The 27,823-nt window shown below is 44.2% G+C and overlaps 2 protein-coding genes, 1 long non-coding RNA gene and 1 pseudogene across 4 annotated transcripts; 1 reads left to right on the forward strand and 3 right to left on the reverse strand.

Annotated features, from left to right (window-relative positions):
• Positions 1-876: 876 nt before the first annotated feature.
• Positions 877-9,383, reverse strand: LOC125530439 (Transducin/WD40 repeat-like superfamily protein). Its single transcript, XM_087522880.1, has 17 exons — positions 8,474-9,383; positions 6,989-7,049; positions 6,632-6,874; positions 6,218-6,300; positions 4,964-6,145; positions 4,746-4,887; positions 4,190-4,435; positions 3,816-4,113; positions 3,516-3,637; positions 2,954-3,073; positions 2,604-2,735; positions 2,390-2,512; positions 2,187-2,297; positions 1,968-2,114; positions 1,761-1,886; positions 1,340-1,456; positions 877-1,249 (listed from the first exon to the last, which is right to left on the reverse strand). The coding sequence occupies exons 1-17, from the start codon at positions 9,136-9,138 to the stop codon at positions 1,232-1,234; spliced, it is 3,936 nt and encodes a 1,311-aa protein (XP_087379006.1). The 5' UTR covers positions 9,139-9,383; the 3' UTR covers positions 877-1,231.
• LOC125530440 (uncharacterized) lies at positions 6,776-8,126 on the forward strand. Its single transcript, XR_015603351.1, has 4 exons — positions 6,776-6,913; positions 6,994-7,061; positions 7,215-7,354; positions 7,449-8,126. It is a non-coding gene; the product is annotated as an uncharacterized LOC125530440 (long non-coding RNA).
• An 8,071-nt stretch (positions 9,384-17,454) lies between the features above and the next one.
• LOC125514894 (complex 1 family protein / LVR family protein) lies at positions 17,455-26,866 on the reverse strand. 2 transcript variants are annotated; one of them, XM_048680270.2, is made up of 2 exons: positions 26,550-26,861; positions 17,455-17,790 (listed from the first exon to the last, which is right to left on the reverse strand). In XM_048680270.2, the coding sequence occupies exons 1-2, from the start codon at positions 26,794-26,796 to the stop codon at positions 17,714-17,716; spliced, it is 324 nt and encodes a 107-aa protein (XP_048536227.1). In that variant the 5' UTR covers positions 26,797-26,861; the 3' UTR covers positions 17,455-17,713. The 2 variants fall into 2 exon arrangements, with proteins under 2 accessions (XP_048536227.1, XP_087379019.1); XM_087522893.1 differs by lacking the exon at positions 17,455-17,790 and adding an exon at positions 25,294-25,428 and having other exon boundaries at positions 26,550-26,866.
• On the reverse strand, positions 22,258-25,035 carry LOC147991437 (uncharacterized; annotated as a pseudogene).
• Positions 26,867-27,823: the final 957 nt, after the last annotated feature.

A 27,823-nucleotide genomic window follows, 5' to 3' on the forward strand; every position in this document is an offset into this window, starting at 1 on the left:
CTAAAATTTTACTAATTCAATTTGTGCCAAATAATACTACCACATTCTTGTATGATGCAAATAACCCTAAATTATTTTATGAGGATTAACTTTAAAAAAGCTAAGTGAAAATAATAATTGTTCTAAACCCTTATAAACAAGGGTGCAAATACAAGTACAAAATTTTATATAGAGTAAACCATTAAAAATCATATCTAAAGTCTATATCATCCTAGAACAACACATGAACTAAAACTATTTTTTGGAGGGAAATAAATAATGTTTTTTGTTCTTTTTACAGTAGGAAAAACCACAAAACATGCATATACTTTTTACAAGAGAGCAACCACAAAAAGTAAAAAGTAAAACCGGAAAAAGAACCGAAAACCCGGCCCAGCCCACCAGCGGGGTACAAGAATTGGCTCTTGGCGCGGCACGTGCGGGCTCGATTCAAATGGTGCACATTTCCGCCGGAAGCTTCTAGCACTCTCTCGAAGGTTCCCTCCTGTCAACCCGGACCTCTGATTCGTGGTTGGTCTGGCGTGGCGCATACATCTCCGGAAGGTCAGGCGTGGACGCGTAGTGGAGGGAGGAGGACAAGAAGCCAAGAAGAGTTTCTCCAGGAGCACACCCGCAGGGTGTTCGTGGGAATGCCGCAACGGACATGCCATCGGCACAGTAGCAGTGGCGGCTATGTCAATTTGCTTCGGATGCTGCATCAGGTGCACCCGTATTCCGCTTGATCCTTATCAGCATTGTTCGTCGATCTGCTGCAAATTGCGTTGCTTTTGTTGTTCATCACGCGTTGTTTTCACGCGATAGCCATGTTGAGCTTTGATTCTACACTTCTTCGGCTTTCTGCCTAAATCTAAATGCCCGATTTCAGTTTCACTATGCTAATGCGAATTTATGGAAGTTGCTGCCAGTGAGACAGTGTCAAGTATTCACACACACACACACACACACACACACACACACACACACACACCGGCACACAATCGTTTTTTAACGGTGAACATGCACATTATCCTCTCAAAGAAGAAATATAATCACAAGAAGACTATTTACATTAGGTACGACTGTACTAGTCACTGTGAAGCAGGAAAACATTATCTGCGGTGCCGTCTCTTCTGGAGGGTGCCTTGTACAACAAAGGGGTGTCCTTTCCTTATTTTCCATGTGTGTTCTGTACACGCTCTGCATTTACAAAGTTGATCCATGGTCTGTGCTCATCTCTCCTCTTCTGCGCCCTTCACAAAGGGATCCATGCCTGTAATAGCAACATGGTGTGTTTATTCTTGGTGTAAATGCTAGACAAACATGAATGACACCTTACCAAGATTCATGGTATGCTACTGACCTTGATTAACCCGGTTTCAGTTCCACAGAAAATGATGTCATTTGCAGTGAAGAGGCTCGTTATCTTGCTCCCTGCAGGCAGCCTTCCAACTTTCTGCTGCTTCTCTCTCAACCATATCTGTTGATATCCATATGCAGAAGCATAATCAGTTGGCAAGTTCTGTAATTTTGTAATCAAGACATCGGAGTGAAAGAGGTTTACTAGTATGGCACATGCCACATATTGATACATACTCCCTCCGTTCCGAATTACTCGTCGCAGAAATGGATGTATCTAGATGTATTTAGTTCAAGATACATCCATTTCTGCGACGAGTAATTTGAAACGGAGGGAGTAGATTAGTGTAACCAAAATAATAATGATAATGATAATAATATTAATATCTTTCTTCAGATAGAAATAATAATAATAAACATATTACCTGAATGACACTTGGGCTTTTATTGCAGGTCAGGTAGATGAAGTCCTCCACCACTGCCATTGCCTCTACATTTGTTCCCTTTGGCATTGACATTGTCATCGTAGGCTTGCATCGCTTTTTCCAATCCTGTTTTCAAAGTAGTACCATGTTTAGCATTTTATTCTTCATGTGATGGCTGATGGTTTTGAGAGGTCAACTGAACATTACCTTCATGGCAGATCCTTCCACTTGAGAACCAGCACAGTACACCCAATCTTTATATACTACTATGGAGTTAATTGGTTGCTTACTGATTCTCCAGCTTCTTGTAGGCGCTCTTATTTCAATCTTCGATTCTACTGATACATCTAATTCCTGATAACATGTCTTGTGTTTCAGATGCCATGTTTTTAGATGCTATTACCATCATCGACTAACAAAACTAACCTGTATACTCAAGTCTCCGCAGCCGAGGTAAGCTTTGCCCTGAGAAAGAGCTAGGGATTTTACATGCTTGCTCTTGTAAAATGTCTGGGTGCTTCTTGCTGAACAAGAGAACTGTGGAAGTAAAAGGAATGTAAAGTAAAAACAGTATTATTTCTATACAGCCGATCTGGTGAGATAATTTAGCATAGGAAGCAAATGCACACCTTCAGAACGTTTTTATGTGTTAGTACAATAATTTTGTCACCGTAAATATCAAACTTCTGCACAGCCTCTTTTATTTGAAATACCTCGACACACTCAAGCTTGCGCTGTGCCATTTTCCATACCTGCAAAGGAGCATTATTTTACCCGAACAAAGGAGCATATTAGTTAATAATTTGTGATTACTTTTCCTTTATGGTTGATTGCAGTTCCTACCCGAATAGATTTGTCAGCTGATCCGCTCAAGAGATTTTGTCCAGTTTCTGATAGTGCAAAACACGTGACTGCTTTCTTGTGCTCTTTAACCTCTCTGATGATTACTGCTCTCTGGCCTTTTATATCCCATGCCTGTGTAGGAACACCCAAGTATTAGGAATTTAGTTAGCAAACTATTACAGTGTTACTGTCGTTTTAATAGATGATTTTTAAGGAGAAAAACCATAGATTATCCCTAATTATGAATTAACTATTGCCATGCAAATATATGTGTGTTATTTTTGTTTAAGGAAAATATGTTTGACTTATGAGTTGGAAAGTATCTACTGAGATATGGAACATATCATTACCCTGATGGTGCCATTGAAGTAACCAACAAAGAGCTGCCCTCTAAAGAATGTTATAGCAGTTACTGCTCCATTGCCAGGTTGACCAATCTCTAGGATTTGTGTATGTACACATGATACATGCTGCACTGACAACTTCAGACAATTAGATTTCATGTAAAAGTAAAGCTTTGAGAAGGAGAACTAGAGTCGAATAATTCTTATTACATTTGCATTATAGCTTCTGGAAAATCCTAAAACACATGTTCTTGAGTTTAGAAGGGAAAAAAGGACCACGCTAAAATTATAAAGATACATAGATGTCCATTTTAATATTGGTGCCATCTTTTATTTAAGATGGTATAATTCATCTTTATTACTCCCTCCGTCCCACAATATAAGGTGTTGTTACATCCAATACATCCAATATGTATATTGGATGTAACAACACCTTATATTGTGGGACGGAGGGAGTATAAGTTAAAGACGAATATGAACCATCAAGTTTTTGCTCACAGTTCTGATTCAGAAAGGAAGGAGAGGAAAATAAGTAAATAAAACATGACTTAATTTTAACAGTACTCACTGGTTTCCTAGGGAGGTAGTAATCTGTAACTTGAAGTAACTCCTCAGCCATCCATGTGAATGATGAGAGCCTCCTAAGGGATTCTCGCGAACCCTCTGATAAGCTCATCAACTTTTGCTTACCTGACGTTAGGGAAACAGATCACTTCTTTGGAACATATTAATTTGACTATTATTGTGTTACAAACTTAGGCTAGTTGACTCTACATTTGAAATCAACATAATGCGCAATGTACTAGTAAGTCAATACCAAACCATTCAACTTTGAGTCTAATAAATAGGTACAAGAAACTCTCCTTACCTTTTCCAGAGGTGTAGTTATATACACACATGCACGCTAGAACCCTTTCATCAAGCTCGCATCCCGGATGAAGGTGGTGCACTATGTCAAGTAACAAGATCTCACAAGCATAATATCTTATATCATTTTCACCAAGGGAAGCCAGCTCACTTGCAAGCCATGCGGCGCATACTAGGCAGTCGTGTGAGGTTCCCTTCACCTTGCTTTGCAATCCTTTGGCTAGTGCACTGATAAAGGGCACTCCTATTCCTATAATTGCTCGTGCAAATTTGTTGCTCCATGAGCTTATTTCTGTATCCTGCATCGTATTTTTACTCGTCAATTAAAACTAGTTTCTGTTATGCTAGCAAATAATGAATATGTTTATACTTGACCTGAAGGCAAGCATCCTGCCAGTCGATGTTTCTGATCATATTTCTATGAGATTTTGAGGTGAGGCCTGCTTTCTTTGATAGCCATGCAGCAGTGTAGGATTCTCCTGACCAGGAATGAGTCCCTCCAAGATTTGACAGAAAAGACGCTGCTAGTGCTTGCGCAGTGAAATTTTCTTGAGATGATAGAGATTCCAGTAGGACCTCCACTGCTTCGTCTTTGAAGACACTCCTTCCATCTGGATTTTCCTGCAAAAATAGGAAAATAAACTGTCATTTCCGATAATGTAAGATCACTGCAGTGCTGTGGCTGTTTAAATACGTATTTACTTCTTTTTGGAATCAAGGGCAGGAGCTCTGCCTCATTTGATTAACAGAAAAAAGAGAAGACAAACGCCAACATAAGCTGGTAGATGGCGCAGTTAAAAATGGTGGGTGTCAATGCATTGTGACCCTTAAAGTTCATTTGTAGCTAGTATGCAGCATATCATCTGTTGTTTCTATGGACCAGAAGAAAAATGATTGTTCATATCAGGAGTATCTGGGATAGTAGGAATACCAGCATATCCAATTGAAGGAGAAGATTAGCCGCTAAAACCCGTTGCTCAGGTTCAGTTTGATGGAGGCAGGCCACCAATGTATGCATAATAGCAATACCTCCTAGCTGCCATATTTTTTGTAGCAAAGAAATTGCAGAGGACCTAAAGGTTGACACAATTGGACAAGTTATTGTGGCAAAGGTTTAACAACTGAGCCTTATCAGGGTGTGGATCATACCGAGGAATCTGAAGAATCTCATGGAAGTATTCAAGCGCAGCGTACTTGACACGCTGTTCTTTCCTTCTGAGAAGGTGAAGGAAAGGTTCCACTGGAGTAGCCTGTGACAGAAACTTCTTACAGTTTCCGCTAAGTCGCACACACCTGACGAGAATAGCTGCCAGGGCCATGCCTTCTTCCAAGTTGTTGTTCTTTGCAACATCAACAAGCTTAGATAGAATAGGAGGAGAGCTGATTGTGGCCAAGTGAACATTATTCGTTACATAGTCAAATGCTGTCACCAAGATCTCAATGAGAGCTATTGATGCGGATGTTGGCGTCAGTGGAAGCAGTGTAGGCCATTTTTGGGTGGCAGTATTACAGGCCACGTGTAAAAGTGAAGGTAACAGCTCCAAGTTTTTTATCTCAGAAGGTGAAGGATCCAATAAATATATCAGAATGACCGCTTCATGCACATCTCTCTTCAACACAGTGGCTAAATTGGATAAATAGTAGTCTTTCTTCTTGATGTCTCTCATTACATTCCTATCTTCAGATATCATAAGCACTAGAACATAGACTGATGCTCTGATCACTTTATCCTTCTTGTCTGTTGAAATGCTATCAAACAGTTGTTCAAGGATGTCTTGCCTTACTGACGGTTTGTGTCTCACTTCAGATGTATGGCTCAGCAGCTGCCATATAGTTGTGACTTCTGAGCTGGCATCTAGGCAGCTTTCTAGCCCGTCAGAAACCAATAGTTTTGATACCGCCTTCTCGAATCTTTCAAGAAAATCAACCTGACTGTTGTTCCCGCTGCGCGAGCTAGCATCGCTCCAGTCATCACTGTTTGAGAAAGGTTTGAATTTCCTACTCATGCTTCCTCGAGACACTAGGTCGGATAGAGCACTTCTCTTGATGAATTTGGTTGAGAAGTTGCTGAAGCACCTGAGATCATGTCTGGGTGTGCATTGTGGAGAAATGTCATCCTTGTTAAAATAGTTGGACACAGCGTATGAGTCTGCATTGTGCAGATCGAAGACTGAAGTTGACAGATTGTTCGGTGAGCCTTGTGATCTGCTTAATTGCAAGTTGTTTGGTTGCATCTCAGCGTCATCGACAGTGTAAAGTGGAGATTCAGGAGCATATATCATTGCATTCTCAGGAGAAGTGCACCATGTTAGACTCTTGTTGTGGCATGATCTACCCAACAAAAGAATGCGTTAGGATGGCAATACTCGGCAGTATAACAGATGAAGTCGAATGCAGTAGCACCTTTCATGGAGTTTACTTGACAAGAAATCTGCATCAATAGGCATAATCTTTGCTGACCTCCCTTTGTCATGTAGAGCTGCCTGCTTCAGATGAATTAAATGCCATTAAACTCTAAGGTCTGTGCAGCATATCTAAATTTTTGCAGTTAAGGTACAAATTCTGTTACCCCACATACTAATGTTACAAAGTTCCGCGTACAATTGCAGGAAAGGGTTTCACTAAATTTTACTGGATAACAGTTGTGCTATTTTTAGGTGTCTCTCACAAGCAAAAATGTTGGAGAAAATTCAAATAAGGGATAGCTGTTCTTTTGATAATGATATGAAACCACAGTACTTGTTCTAAAAAAATGTGAACACAGAACTCTCTTCGCCATTATAATTTGCAGCGAGTGGTAGGATTTGCATGTCTTACCTCGCTGTCGCTTGCTTCGCTAGAATCAAGATGCGAGTAGAATGAAACCGGCGAGTCGGACTGGGCCTCCTCAAGCATCTCATGGAGGCACCTGCTGTCAGAGCTCCCCTTGGCATCTTCCTGGAACTCCTGATCGGCACAGCTGAGAAAGTACTTCAGCTCGGCGAAGCCACCATGACCGCCGAAGTTGGAGACCAAGGCCGTGCTCTTCTCCCCATGTCCGATCCATTGGGCCGTCGTCTCCTGCAGAAATGTCAAGTCCACTTCAGCTCTAAAACACAGGTAACTCCTCAACTCATCTGCACATGCCCTGAACTGCATTATAAAGGGACATGTGTGCTAAAGTACATCACTTGCCTCAGAGACATTTCTCCATCTTGGAATCGCAGAGCCTGCAGATTTTCCCAGCTGAAAGCACCTGTCCATGGAGGTATGTATGTATGTTACTACTATAGTAGGAGTATAGAGAAGCAGAAGGTGCTGTGCAACCATGAGTTTTCATCTACTATTCTCTGAAGTATATATAGCAGTGTGGTGTAGCACCACTCAAGATGATGTCTCTAGATGGTGTTAAATTTTGTAGGCATGCGGCTGGTGCTGGTGTGGGTCAGGATGGTTTAGTGTGCATGCTTGTCTCAAGCTGCTAGTGGAGAATCTTCGCTTTGCTTTGCATTGCTTCAGAAACTCGTCAGGAATTTTGGAGATGGCATGCCGGTAAAAAAGGTGTGTCAGTCAAGTTCCTTTTTAGAATCCCTTTTGCAAAAAGGATTAGTCCTGGGCTGATCTCTCCCTCCTTTTTATCTTTTTGCCACATCAGAGACATGCTAGAGAAAGTGCCCATGACCTGCACATTGTGCTCTACAGAATCAACAAGGAAAGAAAAGCTTGGACAAAAGGAATGTGGAAGGCAACTCCCAATCATCTCTTTCAGAAACCAGAAGTTGGTTCTGTTTGAGTTCCACACAAAACAATTCAAGGCTTCTTTGATTTGTAGGATTCCAGGGGAACAGGAAAAACGTAGAATTGAAATCCTATCAAATTGGAAAGAGAACTACAGATGTTGCCGCCAAATGCCAATGATCTCTAATACTCCCTCCGTAAAGAAATATACAAGAAAACAGAATTGTAGCAAGAGATTTGGGTTGGTGGAAACTTCCCTCCGAAAAAGAGCTCATATAGAATCCTTAGGACAAATTCCTAAGGATTCAAATCCTGTGAACCAAATGACCTCCACCAGAAAAGATAAAATAAAAAACTTATGATTCAAATCCCCCAAAACTTCTGTAAAATTCGTTTGAATCAAAGATCGAATTCTCATTCGAAACGATCTTCGAGCTAAGGCAGAGCAATGGAGGAGAATTATATCCATGACCCAAGATTAGTACTTCATACATTTATGAGTGTGATGTTTCATCTTTGGCTACTCTCAACAAAATACTGACATAACAAAATAATCAAAGCGGGTCCGCCTTTATATTTAAAAAATAATCTTCAATTGGAGAGGAAATTATTATCAAGAAAAGAGAAGAGAAAAAGTGAGTGAGAGAGACATTGGACAAAACTCCAGCTTCAAAATCTTTTCCATGAAAAGGGAGACGTCCCTGCCGCACAACATCACGGCCCTATCATGAAAAGTCACCCTGCTCACTTTCCAGTACCCCTCGTCAGCATGGTGTGTGTACAGTACGATGTATACCGTATACGTGTACGCGCGTACAGTTATACTGTCCAGCGTATGTGCATACGCACTGTGAACGTACGGCTTGCATGTGAGTACCGTTATAACTGTCTCGCGGTAAAACAAACATGGATGGTTTCCCACGCTCGCAACGGCTCACTCACCCGCCACCGTCGGCCGAGGCGGCGCCGGCGCCGTCGGGCGCGGCGGCCACGACCCGGTAGTACATGAGCCAGTCCTTGTACCGCCGGGCGGCCCGGCGCGCCGCGTCGTCCTCGCTGGCGCCGGCGCCGCCGGCGCGCGCGAGGACGGCCTCGTCGAACAGCCCGTCCCAGAGCGCGCGGGGCGCGAGCCCGCCGCGGCCGGCCAGCGCGGCGGGGGAGACGAGCACGGCCTGCAGGAAGTGCGCGGCCATCTGCCACGCGTCCCCCTGCGCCGCCCGCACCAGGGCCAGGTAGAAGTAGGCGCACGCGGCCACGACCCGGTTGCCCCGCCCCGCCGTCCGCCCGTCCTCCGGCAGCAGCGCGGGCGCCTGCAGCGCCGCCTCGACGTCGCGGAGGAGCCCCGCGTCCGCAGAGGCCGCCGTCGGGAACGAGTCGATGGCGCCCTGGAGCGCGGCGAGGACGGCGTCGTCGTCGTCATCGTCGTTGCCGTCGGCCGAGGAGGCCGGGCGCGGGGAAGGCCCCGCGAGCAGCGCCACGCAGCGGCGCCGCGTGGCGAGGAGGTCGGCCGGGTCGGCGAGGAGCGCGGCGAGGTGGTGGCCGAGGAAGGAGATGAGGGAGCAGATGGAGGCGTGCGGCGGGAATGCCGCCACCGCCGTCGCCGTCATCGTCGGCGTCGCGGTGCTGGCGCCGGTCTCTCTGTGACTACGGCCCCTCCTCCTCCGGCAGGAGTGGCTCTCGGGTAGATAAGCGCTTGCATGCGCGAGAATGAAAGAGAGGGAGACGACGCACTTGGCGCGCACGGACAATGTTGGGTAGGTATGCGAGGAGGCAAGCTGGTCCTTCCTTCCTTGATGTCATGTGGAGAAGAGATAAGCGTGGTGGATTACTTTGCTGGGGGAAGAGATTTGGTTCTTGCGGTTAAATGAACGGAAGCATTTCTTAAATGGATCTCAGAGGGGGAAGGAGTAATAAACAGTGACTTAGGCTGGGTAGATTGGTACTTCTTCTGGGCAGAGAGGTGCGGCCTACACGTACGTCTCCGCTCCACGATTCAGAGGATAGATAGAGTCCAACTCTGCTGGGCGCCTGGACTGGTCTTGGCGGCAGGATGTGGTTAGGGAGACTTTCATTGCTCCAGATGCCAGATGCCGAAGCCATTCTAAACATTCCTATTAGGTAAGAGGGAAGTGAGGATTCTTTTGTTTGGGCATTCGAGAAATCAAGCAACTACACTGTGAAGACGGTGTACCGTGCTCTAATGATTCAGAAAGAGCGATTGGCTCTAGAGGAAGGGACGGCTACCGGAATCTTAAAAGATGATCAATAGTCGTGGATGGCCTTATGGAAAATGAATGTCATACCGAAAGTGAGAGTCTTCTTGTGAAGAGTTCTTCGTGGGATTCTTCCGGATGAAGTTACTCTCAACTATCGTCATATTGCACCAATTAATCGATGCAAGGTTTGCTTAGCAACGAGGGAGGATCCGGAGCATGCTCTCATTCATTGTTTCCATGCGCAACACTTCTGGGACAAGGCATGTGCATGGTTTGGTATTCGTCTCCCTCGTCTCCACCCAAATTCATGGGCTCGCGATATCACATGTGACCCCCGTTTCTCTGATGATGGCCGAGCCAAGATCACCACTGTCATGTGGTCAATTTGGCACTCCCGCAACTGAATCAAACACGGCGAAGAAGGGAGGGATCCAACATCAACGATCAGAGCAATAAAGGAGGCTATGCCCTCCTTTAGCTTCCGCGAAAGGCGGCCTCAATTTTGCCTGGGTATGGCTGGCGTCCACCTGATGATGGCACTGTGAAAATCACAACGGATGGCGCGTTGAATTTTGCCGAGGGGCGGGGCGGTGCAAGTGGCGTCGCACGATCTTCTTCGGCATTGCTAGGCTCATGGTGAGAGCCGTATACGGGGATCTCTGATCCCTTGATCATGGAAGCTTTCTCTCTGCGAGATGGAGTTTTATTCGCCACTCTTCGAGGATTCTCGCATGTGATAATTCAAGTTGACTGCATGGAGTTAGTGACACTCTGGAACACTCGCCACAATTCCCGCTCAATTGTGGCCCTGATTCTGTTAGAAATAGGAGAGCTTAGTAATCACTTTACTTCTTTTGTTATCCAGCATATTAACAGGTCAGCAAACTTACCGGCGCATCTCTGTGCTAAGCATGCTTATACTTTGAATGTGACCGACTGTTGGCTTGATGTAACTCCTAGCTTTCTAGTGACCAGCTTGATGGCTGATTGTCCTAGGAATGCTTTCATATGAATAAAGCTCTCTGAATTGCCCGCAAAAAAGGGTGCTCTGCCTTAGTTGATTAAAACATGTGTAGCAAGTTAAGCTTTTACTAAGCTGATCTTCTACTAAACTAAAGTCGCATTTTCCTGAACCGATGGAAACTTAATAAAATTTCAGTCAACTTAGACATAGACGTATGAGTAGTGTGTTTCGGTGCCCAGCCTCATCTGCATCCGGTTAGAAAAAAATCATAAAAAATTCAAAAGAAGATTCAAAAAATTCCAAAAAAAAATTGTGCAGTAGACAATTTGGTGCATGAGGCCCGCTCCAAATTTCAAGTCATTTGGACGTCTGAGCAGCTCTAAGCAAAAAAAAAGCAAAAAAAACAAATCAGACCAAAACAGTACATGAACAGTAAACATTTTTATAGACCCCCAATTTGTCTTTTTTGCTGAGAGCTCCTCAGATGTCGAAATGACTTGAAATTTAGAGCGGACCTCATGCATCAAATTGTCTATCGCACAAAAAAATGGATTTTTTTGAATGTTTCCAGTATTTGTTTTGATTTTTTTCGTCAGCGTGGGTGTAGATGAGCTCGGGTACAGAGATGGATTTTCGCAACTTTTTTAAGTGAAAGACTCTTGTTGACTTGTCAGGTTGAGTTCAATCAAAGGTCCCGGTCTCTGCATCTGTGGTGAATGCACACACCCAATAACGTGCAAACCAACTACTCCCTCCGTCCCAAAATTCTTGTCTTAGATTCGTCTGAAATTTTGGGACGGAAGGAGTAGTAAATGGGAAACCCGCTAAGTACATGAATCACCCTGGACCTACTTGCCAGGTGCCTTCTAAATGTTCTGAAAGCTCAACTCGGCAGGAGCGAATCCAACTCATACTTGAGTGGGCAGAGCTGCCATCCATCTTGGAGCGTGACTGTCAGAAGCGCTTCTGCTAATTACCAGTGATGGTCCATACTTACCAAAATATGTACACCTGGTGAGGGACATCGAAAGGGAGATCTCATTAGCTAAAACCGATCACAAGCAAAACCAAGCCACTCACATCCTCGCTTTTGAGCATCATTTTTGAACGGTCGTCGTGAAACAGACGAGATCGACGCAAAACACGGCGTAACCAACAGCGTGTAGGGCGGACGTGGCACGACAAAGCGACAACGCGTGCCAGTTACACTTGCACATCAGCTCTGCCGCACCGTACGTGTCCGTTGGCTGTCACATGGTCTCAAGGACGTCCTGAAGTCGACTAGATCCAGTATTCCGCATTTCGCTTGGCTGCCTTGGATTTTGCAGTCTTCAATGATCACATGCGGCCGTAAATCCTTGTATGAACGCTTGTTAATTTGCTACTGCAAGACTATTCTTCCGTGGCAGATTTAACGGCACAATTTCTCCCCGAGAGCCCGAGAAATGTTCTTACTATGGGTGATGGCCCTACATAATTATGTACTGTGAGTGTGCTATACTTGTTGTCTACTACAGTACGTCCGTGTCAAAGCATACGCTCCTTATCCTCGGACAAGTCAGGGGATGAGACATTTCTCTGCAGCTCAGACAGATCTTTACCACAGACCTGTATAAGAGTGACCGACTCCTTGCCTTGTCAGAATTTGTCTGGTAGTAGGAATCGATGCTGTAATCTGTAAGGTTATACATTAGTGGTTGGATTAATGACCGTACATTCGATTCTCGCTGCACACATACATGCACGGCGTGTGGTGTGGGTGCATGATGTGCCGGCGCCGCTGCAATCATCGGATCCGCGGTGAACGGGAGAAGACCCGTGCATGCATGCATGCATGGGATAGTACTGTTCTTTTATTTACTTTCTCCATTCATAAATACTCCGTCTACATAGTTTGTATTTCATGAATGCATGCATGAAATACTCCCTACTGCATGCATGGAGTATAAGTCTTTTTAAGATTTCAATACGAACTACACACGTATGTATATAGACATATTTTAAAATGTAGATTCACTCATTTTGCTCCGTATGTAGTTTATATTTGAAATCTCTAAAAAGACTTATATTTAGGAATTATTATTCTTTTCTTTTTGCAGGTGAAAGAAAAAAACCCTATTCTTTCAGCAGATGGATTCTTCTGTAATTCTGACAAGTGAGTGTTTTAGACGTAGCTACTTGTAACTGGCGAACAAAAAAAAAATTATGTACTCCTTCGGATCTAAAATAAGTGTTGTAGTTTTGAACTAAGGTTAGTATGCGCATCCATTTGAAGATTAACATGAAAAAATAGATGAAAACAATATACGACTCGAGCTGCTCTAGGTGTTTTGCGGTTGTTAAATGGCCAGCGGGGAATGAACGATATGAATCACACCCACACACCCGACCCAAGGACGCTTGCACAAACCCACTTTGCTTGCGGTGTGATCTTATCCTACGTACCAGCAGCAGCTGGCCTACGAGGCGAAAGAAACTAAAAGGCGCCTCGTCACAAGCTGGATCGACATGTTGGCCCCGATCTTGGCCGCATGCAAAAGGGGGGCTGGCTCAAGCAAACAAACCACGCATGGAATTATTGGGCTGCTCCTTTTGCGACGTACAAAACGTCTGGAAAAAGGTTTGCTAACCCCAACAACAACCTGGACATGCATGAGCATGGTGTACGTACGCACGCACACATGCACGGCACACCCACTTTGTCGAGATCTTCCAAGACAGCAAACTTTGGTTCGTTCTATATTGCCGTTGTGGTGGGTTATTGTGGGTTTTCCTGGTATTATTACATGGATCATCAGAAATCTTGGTAAACTTAATAGGGATGTTCTTCTGGTCCATCATCCACATGCATGTCATTTACCGTATATCCCTGCGGCACGCTAGTCTCTGTTCTCTCCACACCGGCACTGCACGTCTGCACCCACCGCGTCCACCCTTGAACCACCTCCAAATTCATGCTGCTGGATTACGTGGAAGAATTGGATCATCGCCTTCTTCTAGGACGTCGAGTTCCTTACCTCGAGCTCATGTGAGTTCGGTGAATGGTAAAATTCAGAAAAATAGAAAAGTTTGAAATGATCCACACTTGAAAATCATTTTTGATAAATGTCATACGACATTACATTTGAGGAGGAGGGGGGGGGGGGGGAAGGCAGCCTGGCAGCATTTTCTGGGAAACATGCCCTGTATGTGTACACACGCACAATGGCCGGATGTAGAAAATCAAGGGGGCCCTGCATCACGAGCTCCTCCCAACGGCGAGAAAAGGCCAGAATGACTTTTGATTAGTAGGAGTAGTACACTTTGCATGGCATAACGCTCCAAGGGTCACAGGACGATTCCTTCCCTGGGCAAGGCCAGTCCAGTCCAGGACGCAACGCAGCGGATCCACCGGCGGAGTACGTAGATATGGGAAGGGAATGGGCAACAGTTACTGATGCCAGTCTACTAGTAGTAGATCGGGCAACGACACGTACTGCCGGCAGAACACGCTCGTGCACGCATAAGAATCAATCAGTCACGATGCCCATGCCGATGAAGCGGACGTTCTCCATCTCGTGGCCGCATGCATTGCATGGCGACCTGAATCGCATGCACGCTGCACGCATCATGAATGCATTCAGAATCCTGCACCGCGGAGTAAACGGAAGCTCTGGAAACAAGTGTTAGTAAGTGCAGATTGTTGCACGTGGGGGGTGGGAAAAACAGCTCCAGGCCGGTGGCCGGGCTGAGATCGCATGAATTTCCGGCGATCCCGAAGGAAGGAACGGCGTGGTGGGCTGAAATTGGTGCCGTCCTAGACGTCGCCCGCTGAAAATGCGTGTCGAGAGATCGACTAGGCTAGGCACGCACGCTCGTGACGCATAGACTTTTGGGAAGCAATTGTCCGATCTGAATCCGATGCCGTGAGGAGGAGGGGCAGCAAACAGCGATGGAACTACGATCACCCCACCACACTCTACGAGGGCGACGTGACCCCTAACTTCGTCCCCGAGCAGCAAGCACTCTATGAGGTCGTCCATACTCAAGCCGTCGCTCGCAACACACAGGCGGCATAGCCGGGCGTGAACGCAGACGCGGGAGCGACACTGGCTGCGCAGCCGATCACGGACCAGAACATCGAGAGTTGTGTGGCCTACACGCCGCCAAACACTGTTTGGCCACACCGGTGGAACGACAACAGTATCGGCCCCTTTATTTTTATCATGGACCTCACATCCGCCGGCGACGTACAAGTCAAAGACTTCTCTCGGAATGAGTAGGGCATGGGAGGCGGCAAGACCTTGTATCTCAAGTGGGCCGGTCCATCTCTCATGTTTTATTCTTCGTCACCGGAGACTGCACATCCACTTTATGGGTCTTGTTACTACCGCTCATGGGGATGATAGATGGGGGACGCTGTCGCCGGGAGGGAACACCAAGGAGTTGGACAGTGAACGCTGCCATAGTCTAGGTTTAGGTCAGGTCTCCTTTTTTTAATGAAAAATTGTCTGAAATGTAATAAATGTGCTCCGTTATTATATGAAAATCATTTGATTTGCATGTGATTTTTCTTGTTTGTTTAAAGAGTGTTTGAAATGTATGTGGTCGGCGTTGGAAGGCCGGTTCCCGCATCCGTGTTCGCTGACTGGTCCGTTCTTTTCGCGGACGGATGCGGGAGGAAATTTGAGGGTCAATGTTGGAGATGCCGTGATCGTGGACTCCTATCCAACCTTTATATGTCCGTACCGCAACAGTCCAGACACTTTTATTCTCCAACGCGAACGCCTATATTGCATTGGATATTGTGGACGTTTGAAATCCCCCAATTCGGCCCCAAAGAGGCGGAGTAGACCAGTCCGGAACGTCTGCCATGTCAGTCCGATAACTCGACATCCACTGTTTTTTTAATTGGGCCCAACCTCTCACTGTCACTGTCACTCCACTCTCCTCCTCTCCCAAAACCCTAGTCGTCGCACCACCGGTGTCGGCCATCGCCCCATCGCAATGGGTAAGAAGAAGATGATATAGGAGGAGCTCACCCACAACATGTGGTACCTTGGTGTGTAACACTCAAAGGTGTTGTCGCCTCGCGGGGATGACATATGAACGGCTGAGGGAGCTCAAGCTCCAACCCAGGGCAGCATGGAGGCACGTCGTCGCCGCTTGCGAAAGGCGGTGGAGGAGGCATGAGGGAGACACTGTGGGGAAGGGGGAGAGGGGGGGGGGGTATGCCGCAGTGGCTTCCGCAACTAGCGTGACGACGACAACGCTCTCATTAGCCTTGGAGGCCATGCCTACGATGTTGCCATTCACTGTTCAATCTAGTTTTGTTGTAGTTTAGGTTATCTTGGGATGCAATATATGGAACTAGTTAAATTGTCAAATTTGCATGTAATATATCAAACTAGTCTAAATTTTGTCTAAATTTACGGTTTCAAATTAAACTCATTAAGCATCGTGAGATTGGCGGCCAACCAGCTATGCCACTTGCACAAACTAGTTGGCCATCATGAGAAAGCTTTTGTAATATTTTTTAGATAGATGTGAGGATTTTTTTAAATGTTTTTTAGATGGTGGTCAAAAACCCACAAAGTGGCGGGTTATGCAAAGTGTATTTTTTAAATGAAGGATTATGCAAAGTGGCGCTCCCCGGTAGACTACGATGATAAGAAAAATTCATTTTCAGATGGCGGTGAGGATTTTTTTTCTGAGATGTTTTTTAGATAGAAGCAAGGGCTACATGTTTTTCTTAAATGAAAACATGCGTACAACTTCCTTTCAAGTGAAGCCACAGGATGACGCCCCAACCACTAGTGTACACCATTTGAGGGCTAGCCTTGGAGGACCGGTGCCCGGCCGGCTATCCACAAACACATCCAGATGTGTCAGTGGAAATAAAAATGTTTGTTACCTTGAGATGCCCTAAGGGCTTTACTAATGACTTTCAGCATCATACGGAAATCAACATTCGATGAAAACCGGTGAAAACCACAAGAAAAAGATGTTTTGAAGTTTCAAAAAAATGCGGGATGTTAAGAGGATGATGTTTTATTGCCACACAAAATTTCAAGTTAAAACACAGATGTGAGCTATGAAAAACACAAAATCAGCGTTGAATAGTGCCAAATAGTAATGTCACTATTCAGAGCGTTCAAAGATGGTATTCAGCACTGACCGTAGTTGAAATGTCAACTCTGGCCCTGCACGTCATCCCCAGATGTCATTGTACCATTTAATATATAAACGTATTCGCGATGATAATGAACTGTAGTAATATTCTATCAGAAAAATCCAATTACCAACAAAATGGAGACAAAACAACCAATTCAATTGGAAAGCGCGACCCCCGCAAATCAATTTAAGTGTGCCTTATTTGTTGATGACAACTTCTAAAAGTAAACATCAATGAGAACTGCAAAGAACGCATTTCTGACCTTTTTTTTTTACTGAAACTACTTAGAGCAGATCATGGAAGTTTAGAACAGACAAACCTATTGCAGAACAATGGAACGTCACAACAACGATGCTTGCTAGTAGATGCAAGAGCATATTTCGCAGTACAGAATCCTGAGAGATCTAAGGTACATAACCATAACAAGACAAACCCCAGGTGCCTACAAAACTCTGTCCTTTGCATGCCTGCGCTCCAGCATTTCAAAGTTTTCAAATCGAAACAAACGTGCTACCACAAATCTCAAGTCTCAGCTCGAATGAAACACAATATGAGTAATGATGAACCCCAGGCAGCAGAAATCAGTAAATAAATCCTCCAAAAACCGTACCAATTTATCCGAGAAAAACTTTATGGTTCCAGTGACTTGCCTGGATAACGTGATTTAGGGCGGCTAGAAATTGTTCTCAAGACAGAGTAGGCAAAACATGACGGCTTGTACTTGAAAAAGGAATACAAGTGCTGCAACTATGTTGTTGACTGCTGCTATGACAGATGGACGACAGGAAATGGTCTTATTATAACTAGCCTATCAGTGACGCTTGCACATCGGATAATGCAAACCTCCTCTATTTCAACGTAGACAGGGTCTCCTCGGAAGGAATCTCAAGCGTAGCTCCAGCATGTGCCTTCTCAGGCTTCACAACTGCAACACCAAGTAAATGAATTGTCAGAACTAACCAAAACAGCAGCTCGTAGTAGTAAACAAAAGATATGCAACCTTTGGTAATGCCTTATTATCTATACCACATACAACAACGGATCAACATTCTAAGGGTTTACATAGTAGTATAATGTTACTATAGTTTACTTCATCAAAAAGCGAAATCTGAAATCAATTGGTACAAGACCGTTGCCTGGACCCTGGAGCTGTCAGTACTACGGTTCTCCACATAAGGAAGTCACAAGCAAAGCACAAGTGAAGCCAATACTAGTCTGGAAAAAACAGTTTTCCATCATTAGCACCCTGCACAGCCATGGTTGTTGGCATGAGGTGTAACCTGGACCACTGCAACCAGATACAACAAGCAGTACTGATGCATTGCTACAGCCAAAACAAGGCCAGGGAATACTATGACAGTGTGATCCAGAGTATTGGCGATAACCATGGAACACGATCCCAATAATTCGAAAACTGCATTTATTGCAGATTCTTTGAACAAGAGGTGTCTGGTTTTGTAAAACGGGCTAATGCTACCCCAAAACCTTAACCTGCCTTTACCTTGAGCCTGTTCCTCTGCTCTTTCGGGTCAGCTATAAAAGGTCAATGTCAAAAAAATAGACAGATGTGCTTCCTCGTTTCAATCTTAATATAATATGGCCTTCAGTTTCAAATTCAATATTCAATGCCAGTAAAAAGATACACGAAGAATATACTTGCTACGAATCAGCTTTCAACTCGATATGTATCAACAACATAAAAAAATCGGTGGCTCATTTGAAATTTATGGCCATTAATTACTCTCTGCGATCTGTATAAACCATAACTTCATTTTTGCCCTTCAGAGAACAAAAACCTTGATACAATAATTGTGTTAAAGCTCAAGCACATACTAAAATCACTGTGGAGTGAAAGAGGGGAAAACAGTACTAGATCAATTTTACAGGGGCAACTTTCATATGTTCCTGCCATTTAATTGTGAGATTGCTGCGAAGATGAAAAATATACGACTGGATTATATGCTTGTGTGCGTGAGTGCTTCCATTATCTGAGATCTGTGCACTCTCTCACCACGCATTTACTGACATGAGGTAGAGAATATGCACAAATCTCAAGGCAGGAGGTACATTTTATGGGTGAGATAGTGGAAGTACTCTCGGACACATACAAGTATAGATGTTTTTTCCTAAGGGAGACTTCACTATTAATACTGTTACATTAAGCAATGTGTTATAAAAAATACATGACAACTGATGAATTAGGCTATATTATTAAAAAAATGAGTAACAAACAGAACATATTTAAATGTTAAGAGTAGAATATTCAACGAGTCACTTGTAACTTTTCACAGTCAATATATTTGTGCACTTTCCATTCATCAATAACTTTGTGAACACACCAACATGGTGAAAGTCTCCTAACTTTGGGCCAAAAGTTGGGAGTTTAAGGTAGGTTAAAGAGTATGATCACTAGTAACCTACAAACAGGAATTTGCTAAAGAGCACTACTCATACTCTTGACTCAATAAACACAATTTAACCATGGCATGTGGTTAAAAGATGGCATGACACTGAATTAGTTAAAGTTTTAAACAAATGAAACAGTTTGCCAAGAAGTGATTCAAAAAATTTGCTGTATTTGTGTCCTGTAAAATGCATTGCAATTCCCATGTATGATTGAAACAGGAACTAAAACATTGGAACAGATCAACAGGAAGTGTGCGCTCTTCCACCAACATCAGCTGTTATAGGGCACTAGTTCTTGCACCACCTTGGGTCCTAATGCTGTACAACAATAATCTTTGCAACCACTAAGCTCAAGCCTCCATCATCACTGACTTTGGCTATGGTGCTTCTGGGCTACTTGAATTGCCATCAATGGAGGGAGAATGCAGAGGAGCCAGGTTACCAGAGCAAAGCACCTTCCAACGGATTGGAATCCATTTTCATAGCAAGGTAAGACAAGTTAATCCATTTCGAAGGGCATGGGTGTCAGGACCTGGCTATGATCTAGAAGGAATTTGAGATGAAATTGTATAAGCTATGAGGAAAGTTTCTCCCAGATCTACTTTATTGAATATCTGTAAACGAGCTAGCGTATGTGCGAAGCCATCAGGCAATTCAGAGAGAATCGAATATGCTCCACCCAGCCACACCCCGGCTGTTATATAGGGGAAGCTTTTACCGGCAAGACTGTGAAGTGAAATAGTAACTACTGGAAACGGTACAGTAAGAATCTAACGGTCCACGACGATGCTGAGCAGAGGAGAGATCCTGGCCGTTGGTGACGATGCGTTATCTGAACCGAACTCTGAAACTGAACTTGGCTGCAGCTAAGGTCCTGACATTGCCCCCCTCTTGAGCATCGACGAGTCCTCACGTCAATTCTTGTGCTGCGCGCCAAGCTTGTGTAGTTTGCCTGAAAAACTCGGGGAATGAATACTTGATGAAGTCTGCATCTTCCCACGTAGCGTCCTCCGGTGACAGATTTTCCCATTGAATTTGCCACTGTACCACAGGGGCATTGTTGCGTGGGATTTGCCTGACCTGTAGAACTGCGGCTGGACCCGTTTTGATCGTACCATCCGCATTGACCATTGGAAGGTTGGGGCTCGGAATCGCTTTTGTCCCAATGTGTTTCTTGAGCTGGCTGACATGGAAGACAGGGTGTATCTGAACCTTGCCAGGGAATTGCAATTTGTAAGCAGAGTTCCCTATCTTTTGGATTATGAGAAAAGGGCCATAATACTTGTTCTGCAACTTCAGAGCTCCGCGAAAGCCAAATGCTGCTAATCGATAAGGTGTCATCTTCAAGTAGACCATGTCCCCAACCTGGAAACGTCTCTCCACTCGTTTGAGGTCTGCATAACGCTTCATTCTGTTCTGGGCTGTGCACAAATTCTCTTTCAAATGCTCTAACATTTGCTGTTTAGCAGTCAAGAAATCTTGTGCTTCCTCATCTTCTGGTCCAGGTATCTCTAATTCAGATATGAGTGGAGGTGGAAATCCATAAAGGGCTTGGAATGGAGACATTTTCAGAGCAGTGTGGTAAGTGGAATTATACCAATATTCTACTAGAGACAGCCATGACATCCACTTGGTAGGTTGATCAGTTGTCATACATCGCAGATAAGTTTCTAAACACTGGTTCACCCGCTCTGTCTGGCCATCAGTTTGCGGATGATAGGCTGTGCTAAACCTTAGTTCCACCTTAAGTGCTGTAAAAATGTCCTTCCACAATTTGCTCGTGAAAATTCTATCTCTATCAGAGACAATAAGTTTAGGAGGGCCATGTAGTCTTATGATGTTGTCAACAAACTTTTGAGCCACCCAGAGAACTGAATATGGGTGAGACAGGGGAATGAAATGGCTGTACTTCGTGAATCTATCGACCACAACCATAATAACATCCTTGCCCTGGGATTTTGGTAGGCCTTCCACAAAGTCCAGTGAGATGTGTTGCCAAGCCATGTCTGCAACAGGAAGGGGGTCCAGCAGGCCAGGTTGCAAGCAGTTCTCATGTTTTGCTCTTTGGCAAATAGGGCAAGCTGCAACAAAAGTTTCTACATCATGTTTCAGTCCTGGCCAGAAAAAAATGTTCTTCACTCTATTATATGTAGCTCTCACTCCTGAGTGGCCTCCAATGGGGGAATTGTGTAGTGCAGACAGTAGTTTATTTCTCAGCTCTGCAGACTTGCCCACCCATAGTTTACCCATGAATCTCATAATCCCAGAGTGGAGGCTGTAATCTGAAAAATTATCCTACTTTTGCACTAACAATTTCTCTAGCAACTGTTGAGATTGTGGATCTTCCTGATAACTTCCCACTAGATCTTCTGCCCAAGTAGGAGTCACAGCAGATAGGGTGAAACAACTGGGCAATAGTCTAGATAAAGCATCAGCCACTTTGTTTTGCACTCCTTTCTTGTACTGAATAGTGAAATTGAATTCCAAGAGTTTCATCATCAACTTATGTTGTACCCCCTCTGTTATTTTCTGATCGGTGATAAACTTTAAGGATTGTTGATCAGTTTTGATCACTAGCTCATTGCCCAGCAAATAGTGTCTCCATCTCTTTAGTGCTTCCAAAATAGCTAGAGCCTCTTTTTCATAAGTAGAGAGAGCTGCATTTCTTGGACAAAGAGCAGAGCTGTAGTAGGACAAGGGTCTCCCTCCCTGCATGAGGACTGCCCCAATGCCCTTTCCTGATGCATCAGTTTCCAGGACAAATGGTTGCCTGAAATTTGGTAGAGCCAGTACTGGTGCTGTAGTTAAAGCTTGTTTGAGTGTACAGAAAGCCTTGTCATGCACTGGGGTCCATAGGAACTGTCCTTTCTTTAGCAGGTCATGTAGTGGCCTACAAATAAGGCCATAATCTTTAATAAACCTTCTATAATAACCAGCCAGGCCTAAGAAACTTCTCAGCTTTGTGACTGTGTTAGGAGTTGGCCAATCAGCTATTGCTGCAATTTTTTTGTGGATCAGTAGCTACTCCCTTCTCAGAAATCACATGTCCCAGATACTCCACTTTTTGCACTGCAAAACTGCATTTGGACATGTTTGCAAACAACTTATGGTCTCTCAGCACTTGTAATACAATCTGAACATGTTCCAAATGTTCCTTGAGGTTTCTGCTGTAAATGAGAATATCATCAAAGAACACCAACACAAACTTCCTCAAATAGGGAGCAAATATAGTATTCATCAGTTCCTGAAATGTGCCAGGAGCATTAGACAACCCAAAAGGCATGACTAAGTACTCAAAATGCCCCAAATAGGTCCTGAAGGCAGTTTTATGTATATCATCTGGGTGCATTCGTATTTGGTGATAACCAGACCTCAGATCCAGTTTAGAGAAATACTTTGCTCCATGCAATTCATCCAATAAATCCTCTATTACTGGTATTGGGAATTTATTTTTGACTGTTAGGGAATTGAGCTTTCTGAAATCAGAGCATAACCTCATAGAGCTGTCCTTCTTAACCAACAAGACTGGAGCAGCATAAGGACTTTGGCTGTGTCTGATCAAGTGTTTAGCCAATAGCTTTTTGATTTGTTCTTCCATTTCTTTCTTCTGATGTTGTGGAACTCTGTAAGGTCTCAGTTGTGGAGGATTTGCTCCTGGTACCAAAGGAATTTTGTGATCCAATGCTCTATGAGGTGGAAGTTCAGTGGGTTCCTCAAACAAATCAGCATATTTCAAGAGTAGCTGTTGTATTTGGGGAGGAGTTTTGGTCCCTTCTGGAACTTCCATAAGTATATTATGCACTTGCATTAAGAATACCTCTGCTCCTTTATCCATTAACTTATTCACACCCTCTGCTTGTACTTCCTTAGTGGTTTGAGGGTTTGTGAAGATAGCTGTAGAAAATGACTGTTGCCCCTTTTGTGTGAAGCTGAAGTGTTGCTTGGGAATGTCAAAAGCTACAGGACTAACTGCAGTAAACCAATCATAACCCAAAATTACATCATGGGTGGGCAGATCCAGAGTTCTGAAGTTGTGTGAAATCTTTGTTTTGGCAACTATGAACTCACAATTTGGAACTACCGATGCAGATATTAACTTTGCCCCACCAGCTACAGCAATGGCCCTTGGTTTCACTGGCAATATATTGCAACTAGCTTTAGCTGCAAATTGTGGATTGATAAAGGAAGTTGTACTGCCTGAATCCAGAAGAGCAACTGCTCGTTTGCCATTGATGTGTATGATAATGGTGGGTGTGGGCACTGCCAATTGTTGGCCCATAGCATGAGCAGAGAGAAACATGACTTGCTCTTCTTGTTCATTAGTTTCAACTTGTTCATGCTGTGTTCCTTCCTCTATTTCTTCTTGTTGTTGCTCCTCCACTTCCTGTTGTAACAAATGGACATTTGGTATTAATCTGCACTTATGTCCATGCATCCACTTATCCCCACATCTCCAGCATTCCCCCACCTTCCTCACTTTTTGAGTGTTTGTAACAGGGACTTCTGCTTGTCTTATAGGGATTTGCTGCTGTTGCAAAGGAGTGCTCTGCTTTGCTTGGGAGTTCCAATTAGACTTCTGGTAAACATTGTTGTATGGAATTCCTTGCTTCTTTGATGCTGCACTTATGGGTGGATGGCAAGGTTCAATATCTCTAGCCAAGCAGTAAGCATCTGTAAGTGTTTGAGGCCTGAGAGGTCTGAGTTGAAATTTTATCCCATCTCTTAATCCATTAACATAACACCTGACAAACCACTGTTCCCCTAGCTCAGGGTTTTCTTCTTGGACATCAGCCATCAGGTCTTCAAAAACCTTAGTGTATTCAGACATTGTGCTGTTTAGCTGTTTAACTGAGTTGAATTTTTCAGTTAGATCATAAGATCCTGTGTCAGAAAACCTTTTGATCACTTCAGCTCCAAACTGCTTCCAAGATAGTTGTTTCTTCAATAACCCAGAGTGTCTAAGCCACACATCAGCGTCATCCACCACATACATTTGTGCTAGAGACCTTGTATTCTTCGGGAGCTGCTGACATCTGAAAGTACTTGTTGCATTGCCTTATCCACCCCACTGGGTCATCACCCGAAAACCTTGGAAAATCCAACTTTGGTCCTTTTGTTAATGACCTCATGAACTGAGCTTGCATCTCCTGTTCATATGTTTTGTGATAACCCTGCCACATTTGCCTCTCTCTATTCTGTTGATAAAATTTGTTGAAAGCTGGTGTGGGCACCTGATCTCTTGCAGTTAATGGTGTACTGACATTCGGGCTAAAATCTGTTCTGATTGGGTTTGCAAACCCTGGAGGTGCTTGTGCCCTGCTGGTTCTTATTGGGGGCAGATTTTGCATTTGATCTTCCATCTGTTTTGATTTTTCTCTCTCAAGTTCTAATTGCTTCCGCAGCTGTTCTGTTCTGGTAAGCTGATCCTGAATGTTTTCCTGTTGCAGCGTTGGGGACTTGGGAACTTGATGCGAGCTGGATGGTATTTCACTCTGAGTAAGTGTTGCTGTGGTTTTTACTAGCGATTGCAGCACTGAACTGATGGTTGACGGTTGTTTGTTGAGATCCATAACGACTTGCTCAACCCCACCAACTTGCTTAGAAATTTCTCCCTGTTTAGCACTCATGGGCAGCACCTCCCCCTGCAATTTGGACATCTCTGATCGCATCTGAACATTATCTTGTTGCATAACACTAAAATCATCTCGAATTGCCATGACCTCTTGCAGATCCGCCTCATCAATTGCTTTGGCACGACCCATCTCCTTCGATCAGAGGATTGGGTGAGGAATTTTATCACTGGATCCCCAGCAACCCTTCCCTTTCCCCAGACCCTGCCGCCGCCACGATTCACGCCACCCTAGCGCACGGATCTGTGCAGGAACTCGGGATTTTACCGATCAAGCAGTTTGCTCGAGCAACCGATTCCGCTCGACAGACCTGCGCCCGAATTTCACCGCCACCAGCGCCTCCACACCGCCGCCGATCGCCACCACTCCGCCTCCAACGCTACCAACAGAACTCCGCCGTCGATTACGAAGAAGGGTGGGAAGAAGGGTGGGAATCGCCCGTCGGAGAAAAAAAAATTCCTTCGGAATCGCGCCTTCGCTGAGGATTGTTGGCTCTGATTACCACTTTGTCAGGACCTGGCTATGATCTAGAAGGAATTTGAGATGAAATTGTATAAGCTATGAGGAAAGTTTCTCCCAGATCTACTTTATTGAATATCTGTAAACGAGCTAGCGTATGTGCGAAGCCATCAGGCAATTCAGAGAGAATCGAATATGCTCCACCCAGCCACACCCCGGCTGTTATATAGGGGAAGCTTTTACCGGCAAGACTGTGAAGTGAAATAGTAACTACTGGAAACGGTACAGTAAGAATCTAACGGTCCGCGACGATGCTGAGCAGAGGAGCGATCCTGGCCGTTGGTGACGATGCGTTATCTGAACCGAACTCTGAAACTGAACTTGGCTGCAGCTAAGGTCCTGACAATGGGCCCATCTGGACCTTATGTCTTTAGCTATAATATGTCAAATTGATATTCTGCCCTCAAACCATGCCAAGTTGCAAACTTCATCCTAAGGCGGTAAGGCCTAACATGTCGTTTTTCTGGGGCTGTTGTTCAGTTAAAGCTGGAAAATCGCATTGATATTATGTTGCACTGTCTGAATCTAGCATCCTATCTATCACTAAAAATTACAGCCAGGCATGAATCAGTAAATCCGGCAGTTCCAAGCGGTTAAACCCCATGCGACAGTAGCCGATCAAGTAAGATCAGTGCATAGGCTTATATTATTTTGGTGAAATGCCACTTTATGTAGCCTGAAAAATAACAGTATTTCCATCTAACGGTACTTCTAAAGAACATCATTACTGTTAAGACTGAAGATTTCTAGCAGATATGGTACAAACTAGAACCTTCAATTTCTATGTGTACTTAAATGCCTTTAGGGTTCGACATTTATCTGTTTTAGAAAATTCAAATGTTACAGTACCCACTCTGTAACTATCAGAAACATTTTATCCACCGAGCACTGCAGTTTTCTTAGGGTCAGAGTCAATGTGCCCAATTAGCAACGACACCCCTGCTCCTACGATCCTACCATCTTTAACTCCTATTTCGAGCCTACTCAAAGCGCTAATTCACATAGCAACTGCTTCTAAGATGAACACACAACGAAATATTTCAAAACCCTAAGATCTCAAACAGAAAGCATGCATAACAATCCAAGCGATATGTGGCGATTTGCATATATATGATAATGGTAGTATTACCGAAGGATCCGGAGGGTGAGCGCTTGGCCTGGACGATCATGTTGGCGATGAAGTCCGCGGCCTCGCGGGCCTCGGAGAGGGCGCGGACGGCGTCCTCCGATCCCGGGGCGAGGCCGCGGTGATCCTCGAAGCGGCGCCGGATCTCCACCGCCGACTCCGTCAGCATCAGCTGGTCGCCTGAGAACGTCCGCCGCGCCGCCCGCAACACCGCCCGATACGCCGCCAGCCCCTCCGCCGCCGCCGCCATTTTTTTAGAGCCGAAAAGGTGTGTGGCCTCGAGGCGTCGTAGTGGCAGAGTCTGCAAGCGCTTTGGCCATTCACGCCGACTAGCGTTTTAACTTGCCCTTTGTTTGTTCCTTGAAAAAAAAGAAAAAGAAAACATTTGTTTGTCCCAAAAAACAAAATAAATAAATTAAGGCTGCGTTTGGGAGCTCATTTTCTAAAAGTATTTGAATAATATTATGGTTTTCTTAGAAACCACAGTTTTCAAAACTTTGAGGTGTCTAGCTTCAACAAATATTTATAAATAGTAGTATCTTCAACGCCATCATTTTTTTAATAGTACTCCCTCCGTCCGAGAAAGTTTGTCCCTCAAATGAATGTATCTAGCACCAAGTTAGTGCTAGATACATCCATATGAGAAACAAACTTGGGACAAGTTTTTTCGGACGGAGGGAGTAGTATTTAAGAAAGAGGTCTTGACTGGACGCGGAGTTTTGGCTCCCGGGCTCATCTGCGCCTATACTTAGAAAAAAATCAAAACAACTAATAGAAAAATTCAAAAAAAAAATCAAAAAAAGGTGGTAGATAATTTGATGCGTGAGTTCCGCTTCAAATTTTAACTCATTTGAGTATCTGAGCAGCTCTCGGTAAAAAAAACAAAATTGGGGTACTGTTCACGCACTGTTCTGATCGATTTGTCTTTTTTGCCGAGAGCTACTCAGATGTCCAAATAAGTTGAAATTTGGAGCGGACCTCACGCGGCAAATTATCTATCACACAAAAAAAATGTTGGATTTTTTTAAAATTTTCTAGTATTTATTTTGATTTTTGCCTGAGTGAGAGCAGATGAGCCTGGGCACCAAATTGGATATCCGGTCTTGACCACTTTTCTCTAAAATGAAGAAGAAGAAGAAGATGAGGTTTTTAGAAACTTAAGTATTCGTTGGATCGGCTATTGACTACCGAGGTTTTACATTATTACGGTTTTGAGAAAACAATGTTGCCAAACTAGGCATTACCCTTTTGTTGGGATGTCTATATTGGATGGCTCT

Source organism: Triticum urartu, chromosome 1A, assembly GCF_056163025.1.
Source record: "Triticum urartu cultivar PI428250 chromosome 1A, HENAU_Tu73, whole genome shotgun sequence".
In the NCBI taxonomy this organism is placed as follows: Eukaryota; Viridiplantae; Streptophyta; class Magnoliopsida; order Poales; family Poaceae; genus Triticum; species Triticum urartu.